Raw genomic sequence first — 25279 nt, 5'->3', positions numbered from 1 at the left:
TTTCTTATTTTAAAGTTTAAACTTCCCATCATATCTTTATCCCCTCATTAGATAAGAAACAAAATGTATGGTACACATTTAATAGAAACACACATTTCACAGAATGTGAGAATTGGAGGAACTATGAAAGCCAGCTAGAATGGTTCTCAAAAAGCTTACAATTAATAGGAAAATAATTTTACAAGCAACCATTTAAGCTAAGCATAGTAAACACTACATTGGAATTATTAGAGAGAGTTAATTTTTGCACTTCTTAGGTAATTCTAATTCTCCCACTAGAATTAGATTAAGCCTATAGAAATCTATGAATAAACTGGCATATCTTTTGTAAAGAAGTAACATGTAATCATCAACTAATGGATTTAAATTAAATAATGACATTTAACAGTACATGTAAAGTAAATTAAAGACACTGGAATAGCATGCCTTTTCTGCAACGAAGCACTTCTCTTTGAACTTGTCCATCATATGGAATGGTTTGCTTGTCCTATATTCCAATATAAGTCCTTCACCTTTTTGCGTTTCAATTGTTTTCATGTTTACAACTTTCCCAGTATTACTAAAAATGGTGCTTAGCTTTATATTAGCTTCTGAAGGAATGCCAGGAACCAAAGATTGCAGATTTGTTACGGTTCCCACTCCAAAATTTAGAACCATCATAAACACTTGATCCAACCCATCAAGTTCTCTTACATAAACAAAGACATTGATATCATTCCATATGTAACACGTCCATCCCCTGTGAATGGGAAGCTCAGTGGACCGAAGGGAATTGAGTTCTCGGTACAAGTTGAGTGTGGAATTTGGGTGATTTTGTTGAATCTAAAATAAAGGAAAATCATAATTTATTAAATGCTGAAATCTTATTTGTTGTTACATAAAGTTCACTGGGGCCTTGGTAGGGTTGTGTGGGTAGTAAACTATAATCAAACATAGTGTAACTTGACTATAGGTAGTCCTCGATTGACAACAGTTCATTTAGTGACCATTCAGTGTTATAATAGCATTGAAAAAAGTGACTCCTGACCATTTTTATGACCATTGCAGCATCCCCATGGTTACGTGATTTACATTCAGATGCTTGACAACTGGTTCATCTTTATGTCAGTTGCAGTGTCCTGGGGTCATGTGATCCCCTCACTTAACAAATTTCTCACTTAGCAACATAAATTCTTGGCTAAATTATGGTCCTAGGTTGAGGCCTGCCTGTATATCCTTCCTGTCCTGTATTTTAGCAAACTTTCTACTGTGTTTTCTACTTTAGAATATAAATTACTTTGAAATTTATATTTTACTGTTTTTGTACAACTGTAAGACATGCTATAATTGGATAATGCATTAATTTAAACAATCCTCCCCATTTTATCTTCTATTCTCCCCTAAAGTTCCTATATCACGTTTTTTTAACTATACTGTACTGTATTTGTTTGTTTGTTTATGTTTTATTTGATTTGTATACCGCCCTACTCCCGAAGGACTCAGGGCGGTGAACAGCCAAACAATAAAATAACATAGATACAAAAAATTTAAAAAACCAGATAAAATCAGATTAAATCATTTTGGCCCAGACAAATTTAAAACACCCCAATAATTTAAAAACAGATTAAAATTTACGTATTTAAAAAGGGAAGAGATTAGGCCAAGCCCGCCTGATGGAATAAAAAGGTCTTCACAGCGCGGCGGAAGGTGCGCAGATCCGGGATCCTCCGTATCTCTGGGGGGAGCTCATTCCAGATGGTAGGTGCCCCCACAGAGAAGGCTCTCCCCCTAGGGGTCGCCAGCCGACATTGTTTGGCTGACGGCACCCGGAGGAGTCCCTCTCTATGAGAGCGTACTGGCCGGTGGGAGGCTATTGGTGGTAGTAGGCGGTCCCGTAGATAACCAGGTCCTAAGCCATGGAGCACTTTAAAGGTGGTAACCAAAACCTTGAAGCACACCCGGAAGACCACCGGGAGCCAGTGCAGCTCACGCAGGAGAGGTGTCACATGGGAGCGCCATGTCGCTCCCATTACCACCTGCGCGGCCGCACTCTGCGCCAGTTGGAGCCTCCGGGTGCTCCTCAAGGGGAGCCCCATGTAGAGAGCATTACAATAGTCCAGGCGGGAGGTGACGAGGGCATGAGTGACCGTGCGTAACGAGTCCCGATCCAGAAAGGGACGCAACTGGCGAATCAGGCGAACCTGATGAAAAATCCTCCTGGTCACGGCCGTCAAGTGCTCTTCTAAAGACAGCCGTGAATCCAGGAGGACGCCCAAGTTGCGAGCCCTCTCCATGGGGGCCAATGATTCGCCCCCAATAGTCAGTGATGGCATCAACTGACTATATCGGGACGTCGGAAACCACAGCCACTCGGTCTTGGATGGGTTGAGCCTGAGCCTGTTCCTCCCCATCCAGATCCGTACGGCCTCCAGGCACCGGGACATCACTTCAAGGGCATCGTTGGGGTGATCCGGGGTGGAGATGTACAGCTGGGTGTCGTCGGCGTACTGATGGTACTCCACCCCGAAACCACGGATGATCTCGCCTAGCGGCTTCACATAAATGTTGAACAGGAGAGGCGAGAGGACCAACCCTTGCGGCACCCCACATATGAGGGGCCTTGGGGTTGACCTCTGTCCCCCTGTCAACACAGACTGCGACCGGTCAGAGAGAAAGGAGGAGAACCACTGCAACACAGTGCCTCCCACCCCTAACTCTTCCAACCGGTGCAGTATTTAAGACATAAGAGGATTTTTTTAGTTTTAATGATAAACAAAGGTATGTAGGTGTTCAGATTTTATACTCACTTTCACATTTATATTTTGATAGTTAGGATTTACTGCTATCCATGTTGAGTTGCCCTCACTAAAGCCAGCATGAAGGCTGTCATCCCATTGCATTGGGGCTTTTTCTAGAAAACGTGCCTAAAAAAGAGAAGGAACTATTCAAGTACTAAATTGAATTTGCATTTTTCATTATGTACATTTATATCTTATTTTCTGTATAGTCATATATCAAAGGGGGTTACATGAGTATTAATAAAATACATTAAAACAATATAAAACAATATTTAATTGTGAACGTTTTAACAGCAACTAGAATCGTATTTGCTAAAAATTGGAAAGGAGAGAATTTACCTACTGATGATGAGATTATTAAGAAAATTATGGAATGTGCTGAAATGAGTAAATTGACATTTGAAATTAGAGAACAGGAAGATAAACAATATTATTTGATATGGGATTTGTTTTATCAATGGATAAATAATAAATCATGGAATTGAAGTATGAAATATGGGGTTGATGTAAAGATAAAATATCTGATGTTTTTTTTTCTATAAAAGATACAAGTTTCTGTTATAAATTGGTATTTTAGAGATGGATTTATGCACAAGAGAATATGAACCGTTCGACTCACTGTCTGTTATTGTTTGGAATGATGATGGTTTTATGTTTTGTTTTTGTTTTAAAATAATTAAAAAATTCTCCAAAAAAAAAAAAAAACAATATAAAACAGGGTAGGTAGAAGAGCCAGCAGCAAAGACTGCCACCATCTGCACTGGAAAACCTCAAAAAGGAATACTGTTTGGAGCCATCTAGGACATGTTGTCTTGCACAAATAGGTATGATAAAGAACAGTGTTAGAAAGCCCATGGCTGTCACATTTTGACCTTGGTTCCTACAGTGGCCTCCATGCCTCTGGAGCCATGATGGTGAACCTATGACACGCCTGCCCAAAGTGGCACACGGAGCCATGTTGCCTGGCATGCGCAGCGTAGCCTGTTCCTCTTCCGGGTTTCTGGCATGCATGCACGCACGATGAACAGCTGGCCAGCATGCATGAGCATGCCGGAAACAAAGTATCCAGTTATCCAGTTCGCGCATGCCCCCTGAGCAGCTCCTCTTCCTGATCATGGGCCTCGTGACCGTGTGTGCACGCAGTGCTCCCTTTTTGGCACTTGGTGCCCAACGCACCCCATGCACTCTGCGCTGAAAAGATTCACTATCACTATTCTAGAAATTGAGCTGTATTGTGCCTCAAGGAGAAGAAATTCCCATCAAGGAGCAACTAGCCATTGCAGTTGCCCTGGGAGGATTTCCTAAGAGCGAGGCAGGTAGACGTCCCAACCAGGACAATTTGGGTTCAGATTTTCTAGGAGGGAGACACTAATGTGTCAAGGTTCCGATGCCTCTTAGTTGTCTTTAGCACAGTGGTTAGAAAACTGAAGGTGTGAGAAAGTGTTAAAGAAGTTAAGGAGAGTCCCTGCTTGAGTGGCACATCTATATAGCTGCCTTTATACAAATGACAATTATAATTTGTAGGTGTGGTACATTTTGAGGAAGGGAGATGTATCTTGGTGGAAGCAACATCCTGTTTGTGACAGGTTGAGAGAAATATGGCAGTGGGCATTGAGTTACCAGTGCCAATTATGCCAGTTTCCCCAGGTTGTGCCAGCCAAATTATAGGTGACCTTTTCTTTAGTTGTTGATATAAATGTTAAGTCTCTAATAAGACAGGATTAATCCATGATTCACTGCTAATATGAAAACAATTATGGGAAAGTAATGACAGAAATAAGATTACAACCTTGACAATAAGAGGAGCTGGTGAATGGGTTGGCTTCTTGGAACTTTTCTTTGGATCAGGGAGAGGCCTAGGATCACCCACAAGTTTGCTATCTGAGTCCATCCATTAAGAGATCATAAAATAATGGATGATCATCAGGCAAAAACCATCCTTCCTAAACCAAGGTTCTGCATCTTCAAATGGGTTCATCTACTTAACTACTTTTGGAAGTTTCTTGTTATTGATTTTTGGATGCGTAGGGTCTTCTGAAAGACAAGTTTCATCATGCTGCTGGAAAAGTTTCTTTCTACTCCTAGTGAAAGTAGTTTTATGCAAATTTAAGGATTAAAAAGAAAAACAATTTTTGGAAAATAGCAAAAGGTAGACTAGAATTTTGGAAAGTTAAAAGCTAAATTAAAGGGCTAGATGGATTTCAAAGAATATTTCTTATGGGATGCTTAAAATTTTATAGAAGAATATATCAGATTCTGAAATTAACTATAAGAAACCAAAATTTCACATTCTTCACCAATCCATTCCAAGGCTGAGATTGGTATTAATGTACACAAATATCTACAAAGGCTGTTTCTGGCTCATCTAATGAGTGGCATCTGGCCAGTTCCTGGAGTCATAGTGAGGAGAATGGAGAACAGTGGTTCCATTTTGTGGAAGCACTTTGGCACAACAAGGTGGCATTGATTTCAGCATCTTAGGAACAAGAGTCCTTGAGAGAAATTTAGGATTGAGGATTCCAGGTGAATGGCAGCAATGGGAGAGGAAGAAGTTGGTAGTTTTGCAGGAGAACATTTTATAGGAGAACAGCAGCCATCTTGGCAGCTTTCCTTTCTCTTCTCCATGGGATCCAGAGCTGGGTTCTCAGGACTGATGTGTGTGGATTCTACTGTGGTTGCTGGCAACCAGAGTGAGAAGTTCTGTACTGCAAGGATTTTTGCAGTGTGATTGACAAGATTAAACAAGGCTAGTCTTGCATACCAACCTTGGGAACTAACATGGGGAAAGGTTCTGTCTGCCAGATATGAGATTCTCCTTGCAGTTCAGATGAGACCAGGATGCAGGGGGTGGATGGCTGGAATAGAATGAAGTGGGGTTTGGTAGTATGGATGATGTGGGATGGAGGCTCTGCTCAGGCCTAGGTGCTGAATGGTTTACAGAAGAAATATAACCTGGCTGGGGGCTTTTTTTATCCTGTTTGCTAGTGTCAGATTACATAAATTCCTTCAGCTTGAAGTGGGAGAATGGGGGGGATTGGTGAATGGAGGAAAGTATGGGCATTTCAGTGGTGACATGGGGAGTAATTATGGCAGATGGACAGCGGCTTCAGTGTTTAAGACAAATCCTATAATAGCCAGCCATGTTAGCTGTTGTTCATGAGGAATAAAGTCCTGAACATCTGAAGGGCAGAAGACTGAGGAAGGGCCTTTTTCATTACTAGATTTTACCTCCTCTACAACAAGCCTCTCAAGAGACCGAAAAGTTGAATTTTTAACTCACAGTTTCTGAAGTTGCATCTTCCATCCCTATTTCTTCGCCATAATAACTTACAGGTGTTCCAGGAAGGGTTAAAAGAAGCATGTTTATGACATTTATATATTCTTTTCCAATCCGAGAGGATATTCTAGCAGTGTTGGAATCCCCAACCTAAAATTAAATAAGCCATTATTTCATTCCTAGTATACAAAGCTTGTATTATTTATGGAAATTCAAATTATACAAACTATTCATGCAGCAGGTTTAGTATTCATTATCACTTGATGGGCTAAAATTGGCTAGGGCATACTAAACCAGCGGTCCCCAATCTTTGCAGCTTGGCAGCCCAGCGGAGGAGGGGAGAGGGGAACTGGGTCACGCAAGCAGCAGGTTGTCGCATATGTGCATGCACAGTTCTACTTGTGCAGCTCTACTTGCACAGCGTGGTTGTGAATAGGCCATGTCCCGGTAATGGACCCCTGTGCTAAACCATAAGTACAACCATTAGCAGATCCATGTCACTTTCTTTCTCTTTCTCTACCATTACACTGGATACAACTGTTTTTTTAAAAAAATATTATTACTATTGTAATTAATAGACAACAAAATCAACACATTTAGAAGCCTTTCAAGCAGAATTTCATCACTGTATTTTTAAGAAAGCAGACAATAATGTCTTATGATATTTTTTTTGTAAAATATTTCCACAAAGCACCAACACATAAAATTGAAGTAGACTGTATGCTACTCTCTCTTATCTTAGTTTCCAGCTAATATTGGAATTTTCTGATTTCCAAATAAGTCTGCATTCTTATAAAATTGATCTACATGATAAAGTATTTAAATAGTTACATCATCTATAAAAAAAAATTCCCTGAGTACTGATATAATGGTTAAAGTCAGTGGTGGGATTCTGGAGGTTCTAGGGGGTTTGGCTGAACCCTTTGTTAAATTGCTGGCTTGCCCGCCCCTCGCCCTGCCCTGCCTCCCATCCGCGCAGCGTCAGCCTACCCTAGCCCAGGGCTGGGCAATTGTGGCTCTTTTACAACGTTTGGACTTCAATTCCCGCCTAGCCCATTCTGGGGAATTGTGGAGAATTCTGGGAGTTGAAGTCCACAAGTCTTAAAGCTGCCAAGGTGGGAGACATCAAGCATGAAGCTGGCCAAGTATCCTCCTTGAAAGACAACAGTTGAACATCAGGAGAGTTGTAAGAGGGCAGGGCTACATTTGGAAATTTTCGCATTTTTGCAGGTGGTGCATTACGATCTGGTGTCTGCAATGGAGAGCAAAATCCGGCATATTTGCGGGACAAGGCAGCCCTCATCTCCTGTCGCTTGGGACTCGGAGCGGTAAACAGCATCTGGTTCGGGGAGCAGCCGGATTTTGCTCTCCATTGCTCTCTTGGCCCTTGCAAGCTCTCGTCTCTCAAGGAGCGCTCCCTGAAGTGGCGCGGGAAACTTTGGTTGGGCTTCTCGAGAGATGAGAGCTTGCAGGGGGCCGAGAGAGTAATGGAGAGCAAAATCCGGCTGCTCCCCGAACCAGACGCTGTTTACCGCTCTGAGTCAGCAGGAAACGAGGGCTGCCTTGCGCCGCAAATATACGGAGGTGTTTTTTTTGCTCTCCGTTGCAGACACCAGATCAGTCCCCTGCAAGAGAATAAGAGAGAGAGAGTGGGGGAGAGAGAGAGAAAGAGAAAGAGGGGGGGAGAGAGAAAGAGAATGAGAGAAAGGGGGAGAGAAAGAGAAAGGGGGAGAGAGAAAGAGTGGGGGAGACAGAGAAGGGGGGAGAGAAAGAGAATGAGAGAGAGTGGGGGAGAGAGGGAGAGAAAGGGGGAGAGAATGAGAGAGAGTGCGGGAGAGAGGGAGTGAAAGGGGGGAGAGAAAGAGAATGAGGGAAAGAGTGGGAGAGAGAGGGGGAGAGAGAAAGAGGGGGAGAGAGAAAGAGAATGAGAGGGAAAGAGTGGGAGAGAAAGGGGGAGAGAGAGAAAGGGGGGAGAGAGAGAAAGGGGGAAGAGAGAAAGAGGGGGGAGAGAAAGAGAGAATGAGAGGGGGGGAGAGAGAGAGAAAGAGGGGGGGAGAGTGCCTGAAGGACCCTATCCCGTCACTGGGAGTCCAGGTGCTTCAGCAAGCGACACGCTGGATTCGTATTAGTGGTCCGCGAAATTTAAAATTATGAACTTGCTGGTCCCTGAGGTCCAAAACGTTGGGGACCCCTGCTCTGGAGGATTTAAGTAGCTTAATTGTGCTTGCTTGCCAATACCAGAATTACAGAGTTGGAAGGGACCTTTGGAGGTCTTCTAGTCCAGAGATCTCCAACCTTGGCAATTTTCTCTGCCTGGGCCTGATGCTTCCTGAGAGGCAGGGGGTCTCTCCGAATGGGACTCCCTCCCCAAAAGGCTGGCCCCAAAGCCCTAGCTCAGAGGTCTTCAAACTTGGCAGCTTTAAGACTTGTGGACTTCAACTCCCAGAATTCTCTAGCCAGCATAGCTGGCTGGGGAATTTTGGGAGTTGAAGTCTGCCAGGCTTAAAGTTGCCAAGGTTGGAGATCTCTGGACTAGAAGATAAATGATGACCGGTCAAAAGTGCGAGGACCTGTCAGAAATCACTTTTTTCAGCCCTCTGAGTAGTCCCTATGTGCATATGGACTACTCAGAGGGCTGAAAAAGTTATTTTTGACCAGTCCTCACACTTTTGACCAGTCCTTGAACTTACGACTGTCCTCACATTTTACGTTTTGCGCCCTATCTTGTCACCGTGGTGAAGAGAAGTAGTGGTGAAATGATTGACACGGTTGCTAAGAATGCCACAATGAGTATAAATGTGAGGATGGTCATAAGTGCGAGGACCGGTCAAAAGTGCGAGGATCAGTCAGAAATGACTTTTTTCAGCCCTCAGAGTAATCCCTATGCACATAGGCATGCCCACCCGGTCACATGATCAGCTAGCCATGCCTACCCAGTCACATGACCAGATAGCCACACCCACCCAGTCACATGACCACCAAGCCACACCCCCAACTAAGCCACACCCACAGAACTGGTTGTTAAAAAAATTGAATCCCACCACTGGTTAAAGTGTTGCTCTGACAAAGGCATTCTTGCATCCGAATGGGACAACTCCAGGTGGGAAATCCAGCAGGTTCTGGAGAACTGGTAGCAGAAATTTTGAGTAATTTGGAGAACCGGCAAATAACACCTCTGGCTGGCCCCAGAGTGGGGTGGGAATGGAGATTTTGCAGTATCCTTCCCCTGCCACGCCCACCAAGCCACGCCCACAGAACCAGTAGTAAAAAAATTTGGATTTCACCACTGGACAATTCACCATGGCCAACTCACTGCAGGATAACTCACTGTGGGACAATTCAACAATTCATTTTAAGTATTTAAAATAAATACTTTAGTTTCGATTTGGCACTTTTTCCCTATGTCCCCTTTATCTTGGACTGTTCTTTTGACAAAGGATTATGCATCCTTAGTATGAATAAATATTAGCGGTTGCTTGGTTAAAAAAGACATAAAAAATTATACTGCAAACTAAAAATTTCAAAAATCCTCAAAAGCAAAAACTTACCATCCAATTTGGCCATTTTCCTTGCGGCATATTCTTCATCCACAAAGCTATACTTTCAGAAATATTGTTTCCTGAAACTGATTCCAGGTTCTTGAGGTGGAAATTTACAGGAAAATCAGCTTCTTGAATAAATGATGTCCCATAATACATCATAGTTTCTTCAATGTTGTTCTCAATGGATTCTGTAGCCATAAATCTGCAAAGGAGGAGAATTTGTCTTCTTATGAAAACGATTCGCATGGTAAAATACTTAAATTGTTACATCCTCTTTGCCAAAAAGATTCCCTGAGTACTGATAAAATGGCTGAAGTATTGCTCTGACAGAGGCACTGGGTAAGATGGTGTAAAGCAGGAGTCTCCAACCTTGGCAACTTTAAGACTTGTGGACTTCAACTCCCAGAATTCCTCAGCCAGCAAAGCTGGTGTAAGACCCCTGGTGTAAAGTGTAAGATAGGATAAATAGATGGGGAACATTAAAAGGACATTATACAGTGCATGAGAAAAGCCCACCATAAATAAAGCTTCGATTCTATGGCAAGACTGCATTCAAGACAAGTTTGTTCTTTTCTTTTTCTTTTTCTTTTTTCTTTTTATTTTTACACAGTATGTGTTAGATTATGAGGTTATGGACAAAACCGACTTATTGTTCAATATATATACAGTATTTATTCAATGTTACGGACTTCCAGTCATATATAAAATAATAATCTGGGTGCAAGTAGGATAATTTCTCATTGAATATTTTTTTAGGATAGGCCAGCTGTGTGTAGGGGTAAAAGCTTTACATACTATTTTTAAAGACCTTCCAGTCCAAATAAGCTGATTTGCAGGTGAGGTTGTGAGAAGTCTAAAGTTCAACTGCTCCCTTCCCATTCTCCTAGAACAGAATCCTTTGGCTTTCAAGCAAGTCTTAAAATACCCTCTCTCCTTCTGAGAAAATAATAGCTTTTCCAAATCAGAATTTTTCTATACTGAACAACTGTGATTCTTTACTCAAAAGTTGTCTTTGTGACATCTGAAGACATTTGAAGAGAAAATAATGTCAGAGAACTTCAGTGAACTTACTTCAATCAGGCACCAACTTTTAGGACAGAGAATGGCCATCATGTCCACAGTCACAGGAAGTCCGAAGGTGCTTTTTCAAAAGGCAACTGGACTTCCTTGTTTGTTTGTTTTTTTCCTTGAAAACATTTTGCTTCTCATCCAAGAAGCTCCTTCAGTTCTGACTGAATGGTGGGGAATGGAAGGATTTATATTCTTTGCAGTCATCTGATCATTAGCACTCTGAAGGCTGATCGTTAGCTGCTAACAACCAGATGACTGGAAAGAATATAAATCCTTCCATTCCCCACCATTCAATCACAACTGAAGACGCTTCTTGGATGAGAAGCGAAGCATTTTCAAGGGGGGAAAAACCAAGAAAGTCCAGTTGCCTTTTGAAAAGCACCTTTGGGACAATCATGACCTGGATGATAAAGAGAATCTTCATAGACAGACAGAGGAAGCAGACAGGACAGCAGCTGCTGCCAGCCTATGTGATGCTGGGTCAAGATCCTGGCAGAAAGCATGTCACCTATGTCTGTCACAGATGATGAGTCACATGCCTGTCCTTGCCAGCCCTTTTCCTCCAGCATCAGGCCAAAAGCAGCTGCCATCACCAGCTTAATTGCCTTTGGTTCTAACCTCTGAACAGGAGGCCTCTTAAGAATTTAGCTTAACTAACTCAAAAAAGGAAACAGTTTGGACAAGTAGCTAATTCCCTAAAGAGGCAGAACCCGTAACTAGAGAACAAAAATCAAATATTTTAACATACAGTATTTTCTTTTGTTTTTGTTGTTTTTCGTACCGGAAAAACATGGCATCAATCATTTATCCTGCTAAAACATGTGTTCTTATTGACTGCGAATTGAAGCTAAAATGAATATCGGCAACAATTTTTGACCTGGCAAAAATTAAAAATCAGGTAGAATGAGACTTTGAATTGTAATAAAACACATTATAAAAATAAATAATGAGATACTAGGTTCAGTATGCATGATTAGCTGGCTGACTATTTATTCAATTAAATGTGTTTTCCTTTCAAAGAAGATATAATAGATGTACTGTATATTGTAGGATTTGAGATAATTGCTATATATATATTTGCTGGGTAGGCAGCAAGTATGTCACTTAGGTTACAATGTAAGCTCTGCTGAAATCAAAGTTTAAAATATCAAATGCTGCTGAGACTTTAGAATTTGCTTCCTACAACGTTTCACACTCAGACATTTTTGGAGTCCAGTTCCCAGTACCTCCAGTGAGCATGGTATAGTACAATGGGAGATGTACTCCAATTCCTAAAAGGCTAAAATTACCAGCACCCCCAGACCATCTTCTTATAATGCTTCCCCTAGCATTGCTATTTGCTACTAACATTATCAAGCTATTTGATGAGTATAAAAGCTGATTTTCCCACAGTCAACAGCAAACAGCCAGACACAGGTCTGGCTGTTGCCCAAACACAGAGCAGATGGAGATTCTCCCTTCCAACAGAGGGAGGTTTCTGTTCTGTAACACAAACCAGACAGGAGAGTGGCAGACAAATTTCAATACCAATTGCAGTATAAATAGAACTCATATTTTATATACAACAGTCACCGGTATTCTGTTTTGCTTCTTAGTTTTTCTATGACTTTCTATTGATTTATATTGACTGTTTCCTAATATGATTTGATTGCTTATTTGTTCCCTCTGACTATCATTAAGTGTTGTACCTTATGATTCTTGATGAACGTATCTTTTCTTTTATGTACACTGAGAGCGTATGCACCAAGACAAATTACTTGTGTGTCCAATCACACTTGGCCAATAAAGAATTCTATTCTATTCTATTCTATTCTATTCTGTTCTGTTCTGTTCTGTTCTGTTCTGCTCTGCTCTGCTCTGCTCTGCTCTGCTCTGCTCTGCTCTGCTCTGCTCTACTCTACTCTACTCTACTCTACTCTACTCTACTCTACTCTACTCTACTCCATTCCATTCCATTCCATTCCATTCCATTCCATTCCATTCTATTCTATTCTATTCTATTCTATTCTATTCTATTCTATTCTATTCTATTCTATTCTAATCAGAAATTCTCACATCCTTATGTGGCTGCTTATCTGTTCAGTTTGCTGAGGAGAGATTTGGCACTTGGGAACATTACAGCTTTGAGTAATACAAGATAAATAAAGTCAGGCTGATAGATAAAAAATGAATATGGTTACCTGTATCTACCAGGTTCACTGCTGAACTTATTCATGGTATGCCGAAAACTGCGGACTATGTCATGCAAGCCGACTTGGGTTGTGGTGTAGTCATGATACAGTTCAGCATAAGCTGTGATGTTTTCCTGACAAAACAGTGGGATATTGTAATTGCTCCTCTGATAATAGCCTCAAAGAAGTGCTCACAAGGTGGATTTGGCACACATTCCATTTTTTTTTTCAATTCCCAAAGCTCAGAGAGTCTTAGGTTATGAGTACTTTTAAAAAAGAAAGTCCATATAAACAAATCACTACCAGGGCTTGTTTTTTACAGCAGGCTCATGGAGCATGGGTGCACCAATGGGGTACCCATGTTTAGCCTGCCATGGGGGGCTGGCAGGATAAACATGTGCAGTCCAGTGAGAACCATGGGGCAGACCAATGGGGTCCGTTCATTGCAGGACAATAATGCTTTTGCTGTGGCTCTTCAAAATCCTAAACAAAAATTATAAGAATACAAAATACAAGAATACAAAAGTGGCCCTCAGACTTGACTAAAATGCTCATTCTTATTTAGCAATTTGTTTCCATATATACAGGATATATAGATATACATATAACAATGCATATACCTATTTTTCAGAGTGTAAGATGCACTTTCCCCCCGAAAAAAAGTGGGTGGTAATGTCTGTGCATCTTATACAGGGAATGCTGCTGAAGCCCCGCTCACCCACCAGCCCCAGCCCCAGGCTGTTTTCGGCCTCCGTGCATTGCGTTTTTGGCCTCTGCATGCTCCGTTTTAGACCCGTTCCAGGATGTGGGGATTGCCACAGAACATCACTGCCTCTGCACATCGCATTTTCAGCCTCCATGTATCACGTTTTTGGCCTCCGCATGCCCCATTTTTGGCCTTTGCACTTCACGTTTTCGGCCAGTTCCAAGTGGCAAGGATTGGCTGGTTCCTGGAACGGAAACGCAATGCGCAGAGGCCAAAAACAGGGCATGCAGAGGCCAAAAACACAACATGCAGAGGCAGTGATCAGTGGTGATGTGCTGTGGTGACCCCAGCAGCTTGGAATGGGTCTAAAATGGAGCATACGGAGCCAAAAGTGTGATGCACGGAGGCCAAAAACGCGAGGTGCGGATGTGGTGATGGGCTGTGGTGATCCCCGCAGCCTGGAACAGCTGATTGGTGGTATTCCAGGAGGCTGATCCAACCGCCAATCAGCTGCTTGTGCTGAATCAGGCTGCGATAATGTCCTGAAGCTAACCAGGCTGTTTGCTGTTTGCTGCAAAGACGCTAGCCAGATGAATACCAATGGATGCTGGTAGGCAGAGTCAGAATTTTTTTTTCTTGTTTTCCTCCCCAAAAAGTAATGTGCGTCTTATACTCCGGACCGTCTTATACTGCAAAAAATACGGTATTTATATAGAAATCTATCTGTAGCCTTTCCTCATTCTATTATCTAAATTCCTTCTTGGTAAGAATTTGTCTTATAAATCTTCCCACCCTAATATTGTACAGCTCTTGCTGATCTTAACTGTTTCTGTCTCACCTTAGTTTCTAAATTACTTATGCAAATTCATTCTCTAAATATCTACAAAAGGTCAAACTATCTCAGAGGCAATAAATCTATGTGCCTGTCATCACAAACCTTCCACCAGCCTCTAACAGAACCTATGAAGCTTCTTGGATGAGAAGCAAAATGTCTTCAAGAAAAAACTAAGAAAGTCCCATTGCCTTTTGAAAAACCACCTTTGAGATGACAGAAAATCTCCATAGACATTTACCAGCCTCTAGTTTATGATTTGTACATTTGTCCCCCAAACACACTCCAGTCACTCTTAATATATTGCAAGTCACTGTATTACATTGGCAGAAGCCTAACAACTGATAAAGAATTATATAGCACCCAACAAATGCAAGAAAATCTAAGCATTTATTCCTTATGGAAAGACAAGGCTGAAAAACTGTTACCGGCAGGAGACTTTTATTCACTTGTGGCTCATCTCTCAGATGTGTTGCTTCTAAGAGGAATTTAACAGTACTGATGCTAAATCCATCAACTCCTTTGCCAAGCCAAAACTCAATAATATCCTAAATAAAAAGCAAAAGAAGAATTAGTGGGTTTGCTTATTTCCACATTGTCATGCTTACAACAAGAACATTTCTCATTCTGTTCTAAACATCCAATGTTGCAATTTTTAGCTTTTTTTCATTTGTGTTCTCATTCTTTTCTTAGATTCAGGAAACAAGCCACAATGTTTCTTGGCACATTTTGTACAACATTCTGTATTGGCCACTGTGCTGAGCTGAGACTTAAGAACATCTATTTCACAGGCTTTTTGTCTGCATTTCGAGCCAGTGCTGACTCTTGGTAACTTCTTGGACAAGCTTGTGCAGTTCTCATGACAAAATTTTCAAACCTGGTTTGAAAATGCTTTTTTCCTAGGGATTAGAGAAAGTGATTGGCCTAAAATCACCCAGCTGGCTTCATGTCTAAGGCAGGACTGGAACTCCCAGTCTCCAAATTGCCTTTAAGCCCTATGCCAAAATGGCTTTTATTTCACTCATTGGTCCTTTCTGATTTTAAACTCTATTCTACAGGAAAAGTACATGTGAAACTAGCTTTCCAAGAGTACACTACTTTCGGTTGCAGGGAAGAAGTTTCTGCTTTTGGAAAATTAGCATCAAAACAGACACTTTGTAATCGAAAGAGCCCATAGATAATACCTCTGTTTGAATCAACAGTTCTGCTGAATTGGCCCATCATAGCCCATTTTTTTAAAATCTCCCAATGACTAACCAGATGCTTCAGGGATGATTGCAAGCCAGAGATAGAGACATATGTGTCTCCCATCATTGTTCCTCTACACTGGTATGTAGAGACATGCTGTCCCACCCTGAAGGCAATAATTTCTCTTTCCAGACTCATGCGGCTATGAAGCTATTGAATTGCATGCAGAGAACATCTTGGTCCCTGAGCAGGTTAGTTTTATCACTGAACATTCAACAATGGACCAATTTATAATTTAACAACATCTAGCAGAGAAATACTTCAGTCTATCAAAAGGTGTCCTTTATGTTGCTTTCATTGATTTTAGGCTGGCCTTCGATTCCATACTACATAGAAGGCTCTGGAGGAAACTAACTGCCAAACTGATTGATTATTGCCTCCTTAAACTGATAGGGAGCAAGATGGCTCAGTGGTTAAAGATGCTGAGCATGTCGGCTGGAAAGCTGACAGCCCAGGTTCAAGACCTGAGCTCTGCATAACAGGGTGAGCTCCTGTTACTCACCCCAGCTCCTGCCAACCTAGCAGTTCAAAAACATGCAAATGCGAGTAGATAAATAGGTATCACTTCAGTGGGCAGGTTACGGTGTTCTGTATTTTCATGTTGGGCACATGATGACAGAAGTGTCTCTCAGGCAATGGAGGCTCCCTCAGCTGAGAATCAGAGATGAGCACCTCCCGTTGAGTCAGTCATGACTTTAAGTTTAAGGTTTAAAGGGGAAACCTTTAAACCTTAAACTTAATATGATAATAGATCTCCATCATGGCACAACCATCTTTTAAGTAAAGGACAATCTTGATGGCAATTTAACTGAAACCACCATCACCCCATCCCACCAGGGTGTTAAACAATCCTATAAAGCTTTATCACCTTATTGCTCTCTAGAGAACAACTTAAAATTATGTAGTCTATAACAAATTTTGTCGTTTTCTCAAAAAAAATTGCTTTAAATCTTCAGTTAATGAGAGACTTACTGAGCCTGTTAAGACTTTTAAGCATCTAGGTGTTCATTTTCAATCTTCTACTACTGGGTTCATTAGGCAAATGACCTTAACACAAGCGCTCAAGAAGCATCCCTTGAGATTACCAAATATATATGTCAAATGGCAGCAACTACATCCATGCAGCAAGTGGATTGAAGCAGCTAAAAAGCTAAAGATCTGAGTTTGATCCTATATGGTATCCTTACTTGTGCTTGTGAATAAAGACATCTCTAGATTTGAAAACATCCAATTAAAATTTCTAAAAACTATCAAACATGCCCCTCATTTGACTCTTAATGTTCTTGAATGGCTAGAACTAGGCTGCAACTCCTTTCAGTCTTGCTTGAGACCTTAGATTCTTGTCAAAGAAGATCCTTTGTGGAACTTCTTTGATCCATCTTACTTTATGGAGTTGTTGCTGCTCGCGAAGCTTGATTGTTTGCTTGCAGATGTTACATTATACCCAATAACTTACACCAGTAATGTTACCTAGTCAGATAATGAAGCATCTACAAGCAGAGATTCTAATTCAAAAAACACCAAGCTGCTTCTTAAACAGTTAGTGTTAAGAACCTATTGAGGAAAAAAGACCAAAGCTCTGAATTGGTCTTCAACTGCCTTCCTCCCCATTCTGCCAAATTGTATTGTTTGATGGGACGCCATCTAAAAATCTTAACAATAAAAATACTATTGATACTTACATGCATTTCTTCCTGAACATTAGAATTACGAAAATTTAAATCCGGTCGTTCTTTTCCAAACTGATGAAAATAACATTGGTTCCTCACAATATCATACTGCCAACTGGAATTTCCCAAGACGCTCATCTGATTGCATAAGAAATACAATATATTTTTAATATGTTATTTAATCTGATTCCCATGAAACCTTGAATATCCAAATATTAAAAATAAGGAATGGATTTGCTTTTCTTTAAACAGTCATATTTACAGCAAAGGTATTTCACACGGTAATCAGAAAAGTTATGTCAAATGTTGATGGTTCTTGACTCATAAAAAATAGAGTCTGTTTTTACTGTATATGGGACAGATTACCACAGAATAAGCATTTTTAAAATGCTAAAAACTGACACTTGATTTGTAGCCTTTTTATTATCATAGCTACTGGTAACTACACTGAATATACTTTTTTATGTTTAAGTGTTTTAATTATGTTTATGCCTTTCTGATTTCATTGTGAGGGTATTATATCATTACAAGCAATATCATCATTCGGAATATTGGCCACTTTTTTGTGAAATAGTGGTGAATTTTGAACTGGGGAAGTTGGGCTTATAGTTTGGTAACTATTAGGTTTGGTTCAGTGGTGGGTTTCAAAATTTTTTACTACCGGTTCTGTGGGTGTGGCTTGGTGGGCGTGGCATGGCTTGGTGGACGTGGCTTGGTGGGCATGGCAGGGGAAGGATACTGTAAAATCTCCATTCTGTCCCCAATCCAGGGGAAGGTTACTTCAAAATCCCCATTTCTCCAATCAGCTGGGACTTGAGAGGCAGAGAATAGATGGGGGCGGGGCCAGTCAGAATTTTTACTACCGGTTCTCCGAACTACTCAAAATTTCCGCTACCTGTTCTCCAGAACTGGTCAGAACCTGCTGGAACCCACCTCTGGTTTGGTTGTGTTTTTTTATCTAGGAGTATCTTATCTACTTCTAAGATATGTACCCCATGTCACCAGGCAATCATTCTCCAGCCTCAGGGATTGGCCTTGGCTTGTGATTTAACACCAAGGCAAAGAAATACAAGATCCAGAAGTTATGGATGCTCCAGCACTGGAAGTTTTTAAGAAGCGATTAGACAACCATTTGCCTGAAATGGTATAGGGTTTCCTGCCTGAGCAGGGGGTTGGACTAGAAGACCTCCAAGGTCCCTTCCAACTGTTTCTATTCTATTCTATTCTATTCTATTCTATTCTATGCTATGCTATGCTATGCTATGCTATGCTATGCTATGCTATGCTATGCTATGCTATTCCATTCCATTCCATTCCATTCCATTCCATTCCATTCTTTGCTGACACTGCAAGCTACAGTATGCTCTGACATTAAACAATATTGTAAAAGAAAATATTATAGGAAAATGGAACAATGCTTTCCGAAACTATCATTCCTGAACTTCCCATTCTCAAAGAGTGAAACCACTTTCTGACAAATTAGCATTCTAGAAAGCAATAAAGACTGATTTAACAATGGGTTGATTTGTTTTCTTCTGATGTCATGGCTAGTGGAGAGAGGAGACTGCTGTGATGAGAAGGCAGCGGGCTGAGCTATCCACAGATGAAGGGGCATCTCACAAAGAATTAGTCATGAGACATGGGTTGTTGCCTGCTGAGTGGTTTGCACAGAGATAGGAGGAACATAGCAAGAAATGCACAAAAAGCATTAAGAGCAAGGAAAATAAGAAAAATAGCAATGCTAATGCTTCACTAAGCAAACCACTTAGTGACTGTATGCATTTTTTGAAAGGTAAATTACTTCAAAAGTAGCTGAACTCTGCATTTTTCTTCTTTGGGAAGTTTGTAGATCAATGCTTGTAATGACTTAAAATGTCACTGCAGATGTGTCTTCTGAAAAGCCATTCCATCTGGCTTACTTATATTACACAGCAGTGCACTCTTTGCCTACAAGTATGTATGAACCTCTCTGGCAGTTCGAATTCAAGTCACTTATTTCTGACCTTAATGATTGGGCTATTAATTGATAATGCTTTCGACTGAAAACTGTAGACTTTTCCTCCAAATAATCATTTTCTTGGAGCACGATGGAACTCTTAAATGTTTCACCATTGGTTAGTTCTATTTTGTATTACATTAAAGCAGTTAGGTATTTTGTCTGTTTTAGACATAATCAGTATAAATGTTTTTTCACTTCAACTATGATCAAATTAGCAAAGCTGAACTAATAAGGGAAAATGGACCGTTTCCGCGAACTGTTTATTTATTGCTGAGACATTAAAAAAAAATATTGTTTCCTAGTAATTAGTACATATCAGCAGATAGCAATACGTAACAGTTCTGTTGTGCATATTGTTCCTGAATTTTTCCTTCCTGTAATTATAACAAGCTTATTTATTAACTACTTAATCAAAGTCATTATCATCCCCAGGGATCTTTAGCGTGTGGGTGCTGGTGCAATCTTGACTCCTGGCAACTGCCTGGACAAGTCCCTGCAGTTTTCTTGCCAAAGTTTTTCAGAACTGATTTGCCATTGTCTCCTTCCTAGGGCTGAGACAGAGTCTCAAGATCACCTAGTTGGTTTTGTGCCTAATATGAGTCTAGAACAGGGATCTCCAACCTTGGCAACTTTAAGCCTGGCGGACTTCAACTCCCAGAACCGTGGTCTAGAACACACTGCATTTTGCTTTCTAGCCTGGTATCTTTTAAGTACTAGAGTTTACAGCAAACCAGTTTGTTTCTAACAGGGTTGAAATGTAAAATTTATTACTACCGGTTCTGTGGGCGTGGCTTGATGGTGGTGGGGTAATGTGACTGGGTGGGCGTGGCCAACTTTTTTTTTTTTTTTTACCTTTCAAAGCATTTTTTCTAATGCTTTGAAAAGCTTCTGCCGATCAGGCAACTCAGCTGGGATCGTCAGAGACTTTTCAAAGCATTGTTTTTAACCACCTCTTCAGCCAAGATATATCTTTTTTAAAATTACTTTATATGTTTTTTTAATTTGTAAAGATCTATTTTTTAAAAAAAGAAAAGCCTCTGAGGATCCCAGCTGGCCACGCGATCATCAGAGGCTTTTTTTTTAACTTTTAAAAGCATTTTTTTCATTGGAAGAGGTTGTAGAAAAAATGCTTTTAAAAGTAAAAAAAAAAAAGCCTCTGATGATCATGCAGCTCAACTGGGCATGGTTGGGGGGGAGCGCAGGGATTTTTGCTACCGGTTCTCCGAACCACCCACCGCTACTGGGAGATCCAGTCCGAACCGGCAGCATTTCATCCCTGGTTTCTAATTACTAATTCAATTACTTTGCTTCCTTGAAAATCATGCTATCATGATTTTCTTCACAAATAGGGGTTCAAACTAAATTAGAAAAATCTGAAACGGAGGGCAAAGATACCCTGTTTGTAAGATCTGCATTCGAAGCTAATATTTGCATTTCCAAACCCAGATCTGTTACAGCACCTAAATATTACTTTGTATATGATTGCCAGGCTATCAAAACTTTATACTCACCCAGTTATTTGGAGGAGTGGTGATCCCATTGACATGAGCACAGTCATGCCAGATGTAATAATCCGTATATTTTCCAGTCCGATTCCGACTAAGCTGAAACCACTTGTGCTTGTCACTAGTATGATTGGGGATTAGGTCCATTATCACTTTTAAACCTTTCAATTCAAGATGCAAAGAATAGTATGTCAAACAGCCAAGCAATATACACATGCACAGTGTTTCAGAAAGAAGTAAAGTATTTTAATTTTAAAAGGACAGGTGCATAATGGCAAATTGAGATCAACAAACCCCTTATATGAATGCGCTGCAGAGATTACTGAACACGTGAAGCACCTGAAGAAACTTGAGATTAGAAATAAGGCTAAATGGTAAATGATGTAAAAATTGTAAGCAGCCTCTCAAAAAGATTTGTTATGGTACTAATCCTGGGGAGAACTGGAATTAATTATCATTAATTCTTGCAGTTTAACATGTTAATACAATAGGCCTTTCATTCCTCCATCCTTCAGCTAAAAAAAAATCCAGTCTTGAAAACAGAAACATTTTTAGAATGGCAAGATGTGGGCACTACAAATACATTTTTTTAAAAAGATAGTCAAGGCAGATAATAACTCTTTATGCCAGTAGGAACCTTTCCCACTCACAATATGGACTTTTTGCATTCAATCCTATATCATAGGTTACAGTGTTGATCAAATCTTGGGTGATCTTGAAAAAGCTAAGTAAGATTGAAGCTGGTTAATATTTAAATGGGAGAAAATCCCTGAACGTTGATTAAAACTGGGAAAACAGCATCACTTCTGCATTTTTGCAAAAAATATTACATGGACTGTGCATGAACTTGACCTAAGTATAAGGGTGTCAAAGTGGTGGCCCGCAGGCTGGATGCATCATGCGCAGGCCACACCCACCCCAGCTCCATGAAGGGAAAAATGTCGTGATATGTCACATGACAGCAACGTGACGCCATGAGTTTGACACCCGTGACCTAAAAGAATTTTTACCTTTTCCCTTCACAGAAGAAACAACATCAAAAATTGCTTAGGTTGAACTCTGTTTATATAATAAAGAAGTCTCCTTTGAGTCAAACTCTGTCCCTAATGATCATATGAACAGATCCATGAAGTGTTATAGAAATGATTTGCTACTTGAAAGTAAAACTTTCACTCTTTGAATTCCAAGTCATTCTTCTCTTCCAAGCATTAATTGAATGGAACCGAGTTTAGGATTTTTGAAGTGAGGCAAGAGGAACCGAGTATAGCCAACTTTACATACAGTTAGGTGTAAAAGAATAGAAATTGGTACTTCTTTCTTAACAATAAAGCCAACCTTTATCGTGGATTGCTGCAACCAGATCTTCAAAATCCTTCATGCTTCCAAAGATTGGATCTATGTCTTGAAAATCCTCTATTCCATATCCAGAGTTGTTTATAGCTGATTTATAAAAAGATGTGATCCAGACTGTTTTTATATTAAGATACTGTATATGATCTAGTTTTTCCTGGATACCTAATCAAGAAAAAAGTGGGACAATACTGTAAATATCAAGTCAAAAATCTTCTAAAGAACTGAATCATTACTGGTAGAAGATGCAATTTGACTAGGGAAGTTAGATTCCCAGATTGTGTCATGGTTTATAGAACACTAAATAACCACTATTGCTTGGTTACATTCATGCACCAAACCACAAAGAAGTAATCACATTTCAGCTTAACATGTATGAAGTTAGTATTGTTCTTACTACCGTGTTTCCCCGAAAATAAGATCCTGTCCAGAGGTGGGTTTCAGTAAGTTCTGACCAGTTCTGGAGAACCGGTAGCGGAAATTTTGAATAGTTCAAAGAACCGGTAGTAAAAATTCTGACTGGCCCCGCCCCCATCTATTCTCTGTCTCCCAAGTCCCAGCTGATTGGGAAGAAATGGGGATTTTGCAGTATCCTTCCCCTAGAGTGGGGTGGGAATGGAGTTTTTACAATATCCTTCCCCTGACCCTGTCTTATATTTTTTTGAACCCTGAAATAAACACTTGACCTTATTGCCATGCTGTCAAAATCCCAATTGCGCTTATTATCAGGGGATGTCTTATTTGAGGCGAAACAGGGTACTTAATTATGAAAGTCAATTATAATAACAAATAATTCTGTAAGGAAAGAAGATGTAACAGTGGTTCAGACTGCTTAGAAATACTGGATGGGGAAGTTAAAACAGCTTGAGGAAACCACCCCTGCCAATTTCGATAGTAGCAGTACTGATCAAGATGAACCAGCCAAGAGAACTACCATAAATTGGAGGAGATGCTTAAAGGATATCACACCGTCTCAATGCTTTCTAGTGAAATGTGGAAATAGATACTATACTGTGTCATTACTACAGATTCTTTGAGCCTTCCCATACTCGGCCTATATATCTCATCCACGATTATATAAAACTTTGGCTTATTTTCCTCAGCACACTTATATAAAATGTTAGATTAATCTTATAGTAATTGAGTTAATCTAGCACAAACTGACATTTGTTTACTGGATATGAATGAAACAAGAAGTGGGATGCCCTAAATGCGCAATGTTACACAATAGGCAACCTCAAGCAAGATATTGCTGAACCACAATTCCCAGGACCTCCAGGGGCTTTGGCCAGTAGTGAAGGATGCTGGGAAATACAGTTCAGTAATGGAGAAACCCACGTTGTGAACATATGACCTGTAAGATTTCTATACTGTTTTCAACCTAGCATTTGAGAATCTGAAAATTATTTGGTTGACCATCTTAAGACAAACATTTTAAAAAAAGTATTTCCAATTAACCTTTATTTGAAAGCAGGAATGCACAGCTTTCCTGCACTGAGATCCATATTTAGATTTCAGATGGCCTGATGGAAGTTGCTTTTCACAAAATTAACAGATGGACCCCAAACAAAAATTAAATCTGATTTCATTTCATTTACATTTATATTGAATCAACATTAAATATAAGGACCGTTCTCCAGTTATGTGCTAGTAATTTCCCCCTTCTCATCTTAAAACTTACAATTTGGTAATAAACCTAGGAATCTTTGGAATCACACTCAAGTCTTTGGGAGGCTTTGAGTGCACAACTTTGGACCTTTCTTTTAAAGGCACCGTTTTCTGCAAAATTTCTTACTATAGAACTTGTTTCTCTCTCCAAATAGGGAATTTGACAAGATGGTGAGACAAAAGAGCTTTCAAACTCAGTTCCTTTTAAAAACATACGATATGGCAAGGCTGCTATCCTTCAAACAGTTGGATGTACCCACCTTTGAGATCACCGTTCCCATCTTCGTCAGTGTCTTTAAATGACCGTGGATAGATCTGATAAATGGAGCTGGCTTGCCACCAATCAAGGCATTTGGGGGAGACAGCAATGATTGTGACCGTAGCTGCCACAAGCACCAGTGAAGCTGCAATGATCAACCAGAAGAGTATTTCTCTGGTAACCCTGTAGCGTGCCTGTGTGGAGTACTGAAGGAGCACCTCTTTGGGCATTCCTGCGTAAGGCTGCTGAGTTAATCCTTCCTGTGCTTCTGCTTCCATGACCAGAGGACCAGGCCTTGGTGACCCTTCCTCAGCTGCTTCTTTGAGATCTAACTCCTCACCCTGAAGAAAGCCATTGTTGTCCACGCCTTCTTTCTCTTTCATCTCAAGAGAGATGACTGTATTTTCTTCAGCCATTCCTTTTTGTTCAGTGCTGTCTCCTCTTGCTCAAAAGTCCCATGCAGCTGAGAAGTGGGTTGAATACCTTCAATCAGTGAAAAACATTCTTGTCATTTGTCCCTAGTTTATAAATAAACCTGACCAACCAGTCCAAAGTCTGACTAAGATTAAAGAGCGTCAAGTGCTCCAACCCTTTTGAACAAAAGTCTTTTCTTTATAGCCTGGTAAAATGTTGCAAGAGAACAAAGATCTAAATGGACTTCAAAAGAAAAAAATTGCAGGGCTTCGGAATAGGTGGTGCTGTTCTTTTTTTCCCAGCAATGGATCTTTGTCCTTAACCCTTTGATGTTGGGAAGATGTTCCATAGGCAATCTTCCTGCCATGGCAGTAGCATCATGTTAATCCATTGAAAGTGCAACTGAATTTAAAAGGCTACTTTATTTTTTACCTACTAGAAGATAATTGAATTTGTTTATAAATGTATAAGGCTGCCCAGTTCAAAATGACCCTGGGTGATTAACACAAGAAGATTAGGTAACGTCTTGCATTAAAATTAGACTAAATGCCTAAAAGGAAGGAGAGCAAATCGGCACAAACTCAAAGCTGATTTACTTCACTGAAACCAGGGGTAAAATCTAGTAGTTTCTGACAGGTTCTGGAGAACCGGTAGCAGAAATTTTGAGCAGTTTGGAAAACTAGCAAATACCACCTCTGGCTGGCCCCAAAGTGGGGTGGGAATGGAGATTTTGCAATATCCTTCCCCCAGGAGTGAGGAGGGAATGGGGATTTTGCAGTATCCTTCCCCT

General features: G+C 40.5%; 1 protein-coding gene across 1 annotated transcript; it reads right to left on the bottom strand.

The window, feature by feature from the left end:
• Positions 1-64: 64 nt before the first annotated feature.
• On the bottom strand, positions 65-24795 carry SLC3A1 (solute carrier family 3 member 1). The gene is made up of 10 exons (XM_034427663.3): positions 24077-24795; positions 22134-22313; positions 20805-20959; positions 17307-17432; positions 14805-14924; positions 12848-12972; positions 9603-9798; positions 6058-6204; positions 2787-2903; positions 65-822 (listed from the first exon to the last, which is right to left on the bottom strand). The coding sequence occupies exons 1-10, from the start codon at positions 24489-24491 to the stop codon at positions 382-384; spliced, it is 2022 nt and encodes a 673-aa protein (XP_034283554.1). The 5' UTR covers positions 24492-24795; the 3' UTR covers positions 65-381.
• Positions 24796-25279: the final 484 nt, after the last annotated feature.

Source organism: Pantherophis guttatus, chromosome 1 (assembly GCF_059756535.1).
Source record: "Pantherophis guttatus breed Tessera chromosome 1, ASM5975653v1, whole genome shotgun sequence".
NCBI classification, from domain to species: Eukaryota; Metazoa; Chordata; class Lepidosauria; order Squamata; family Colubridae; genus Pantherophis; species Pantherophis guttatus.
The sequence above is the reverse complement of the archived record's forward strand: the minus strand, read 5'-3'. Positions and strand labels throughout refer to the sequence as shown.

Excerpts from the sequence above, each read along its gene's own strand:
- SLC3A1 (XM_034427663.3), bottom strand. The coding sequence starts at position 24,491 with ATGGCTGAAGAAAATACAGTCATCTCTCTTGAGATGAAAGAGAAAGAA. Across the intron at positions 12,973-14,804 it reads TGAATAAAAGTCTCCTGCCG|GAAAACATCACAGCTTATGC; the intron begins GTAACAGTTTTT and ends CTGTTTTGTCAG. Across the intron at positions 6,205-9,602 it reads GAAAATGGCCAAATTGGATG|GTTGGGGATTCCAACACTGC; the intron begins GTAAGTTTTTGC and ends ATTTAATTTTAG.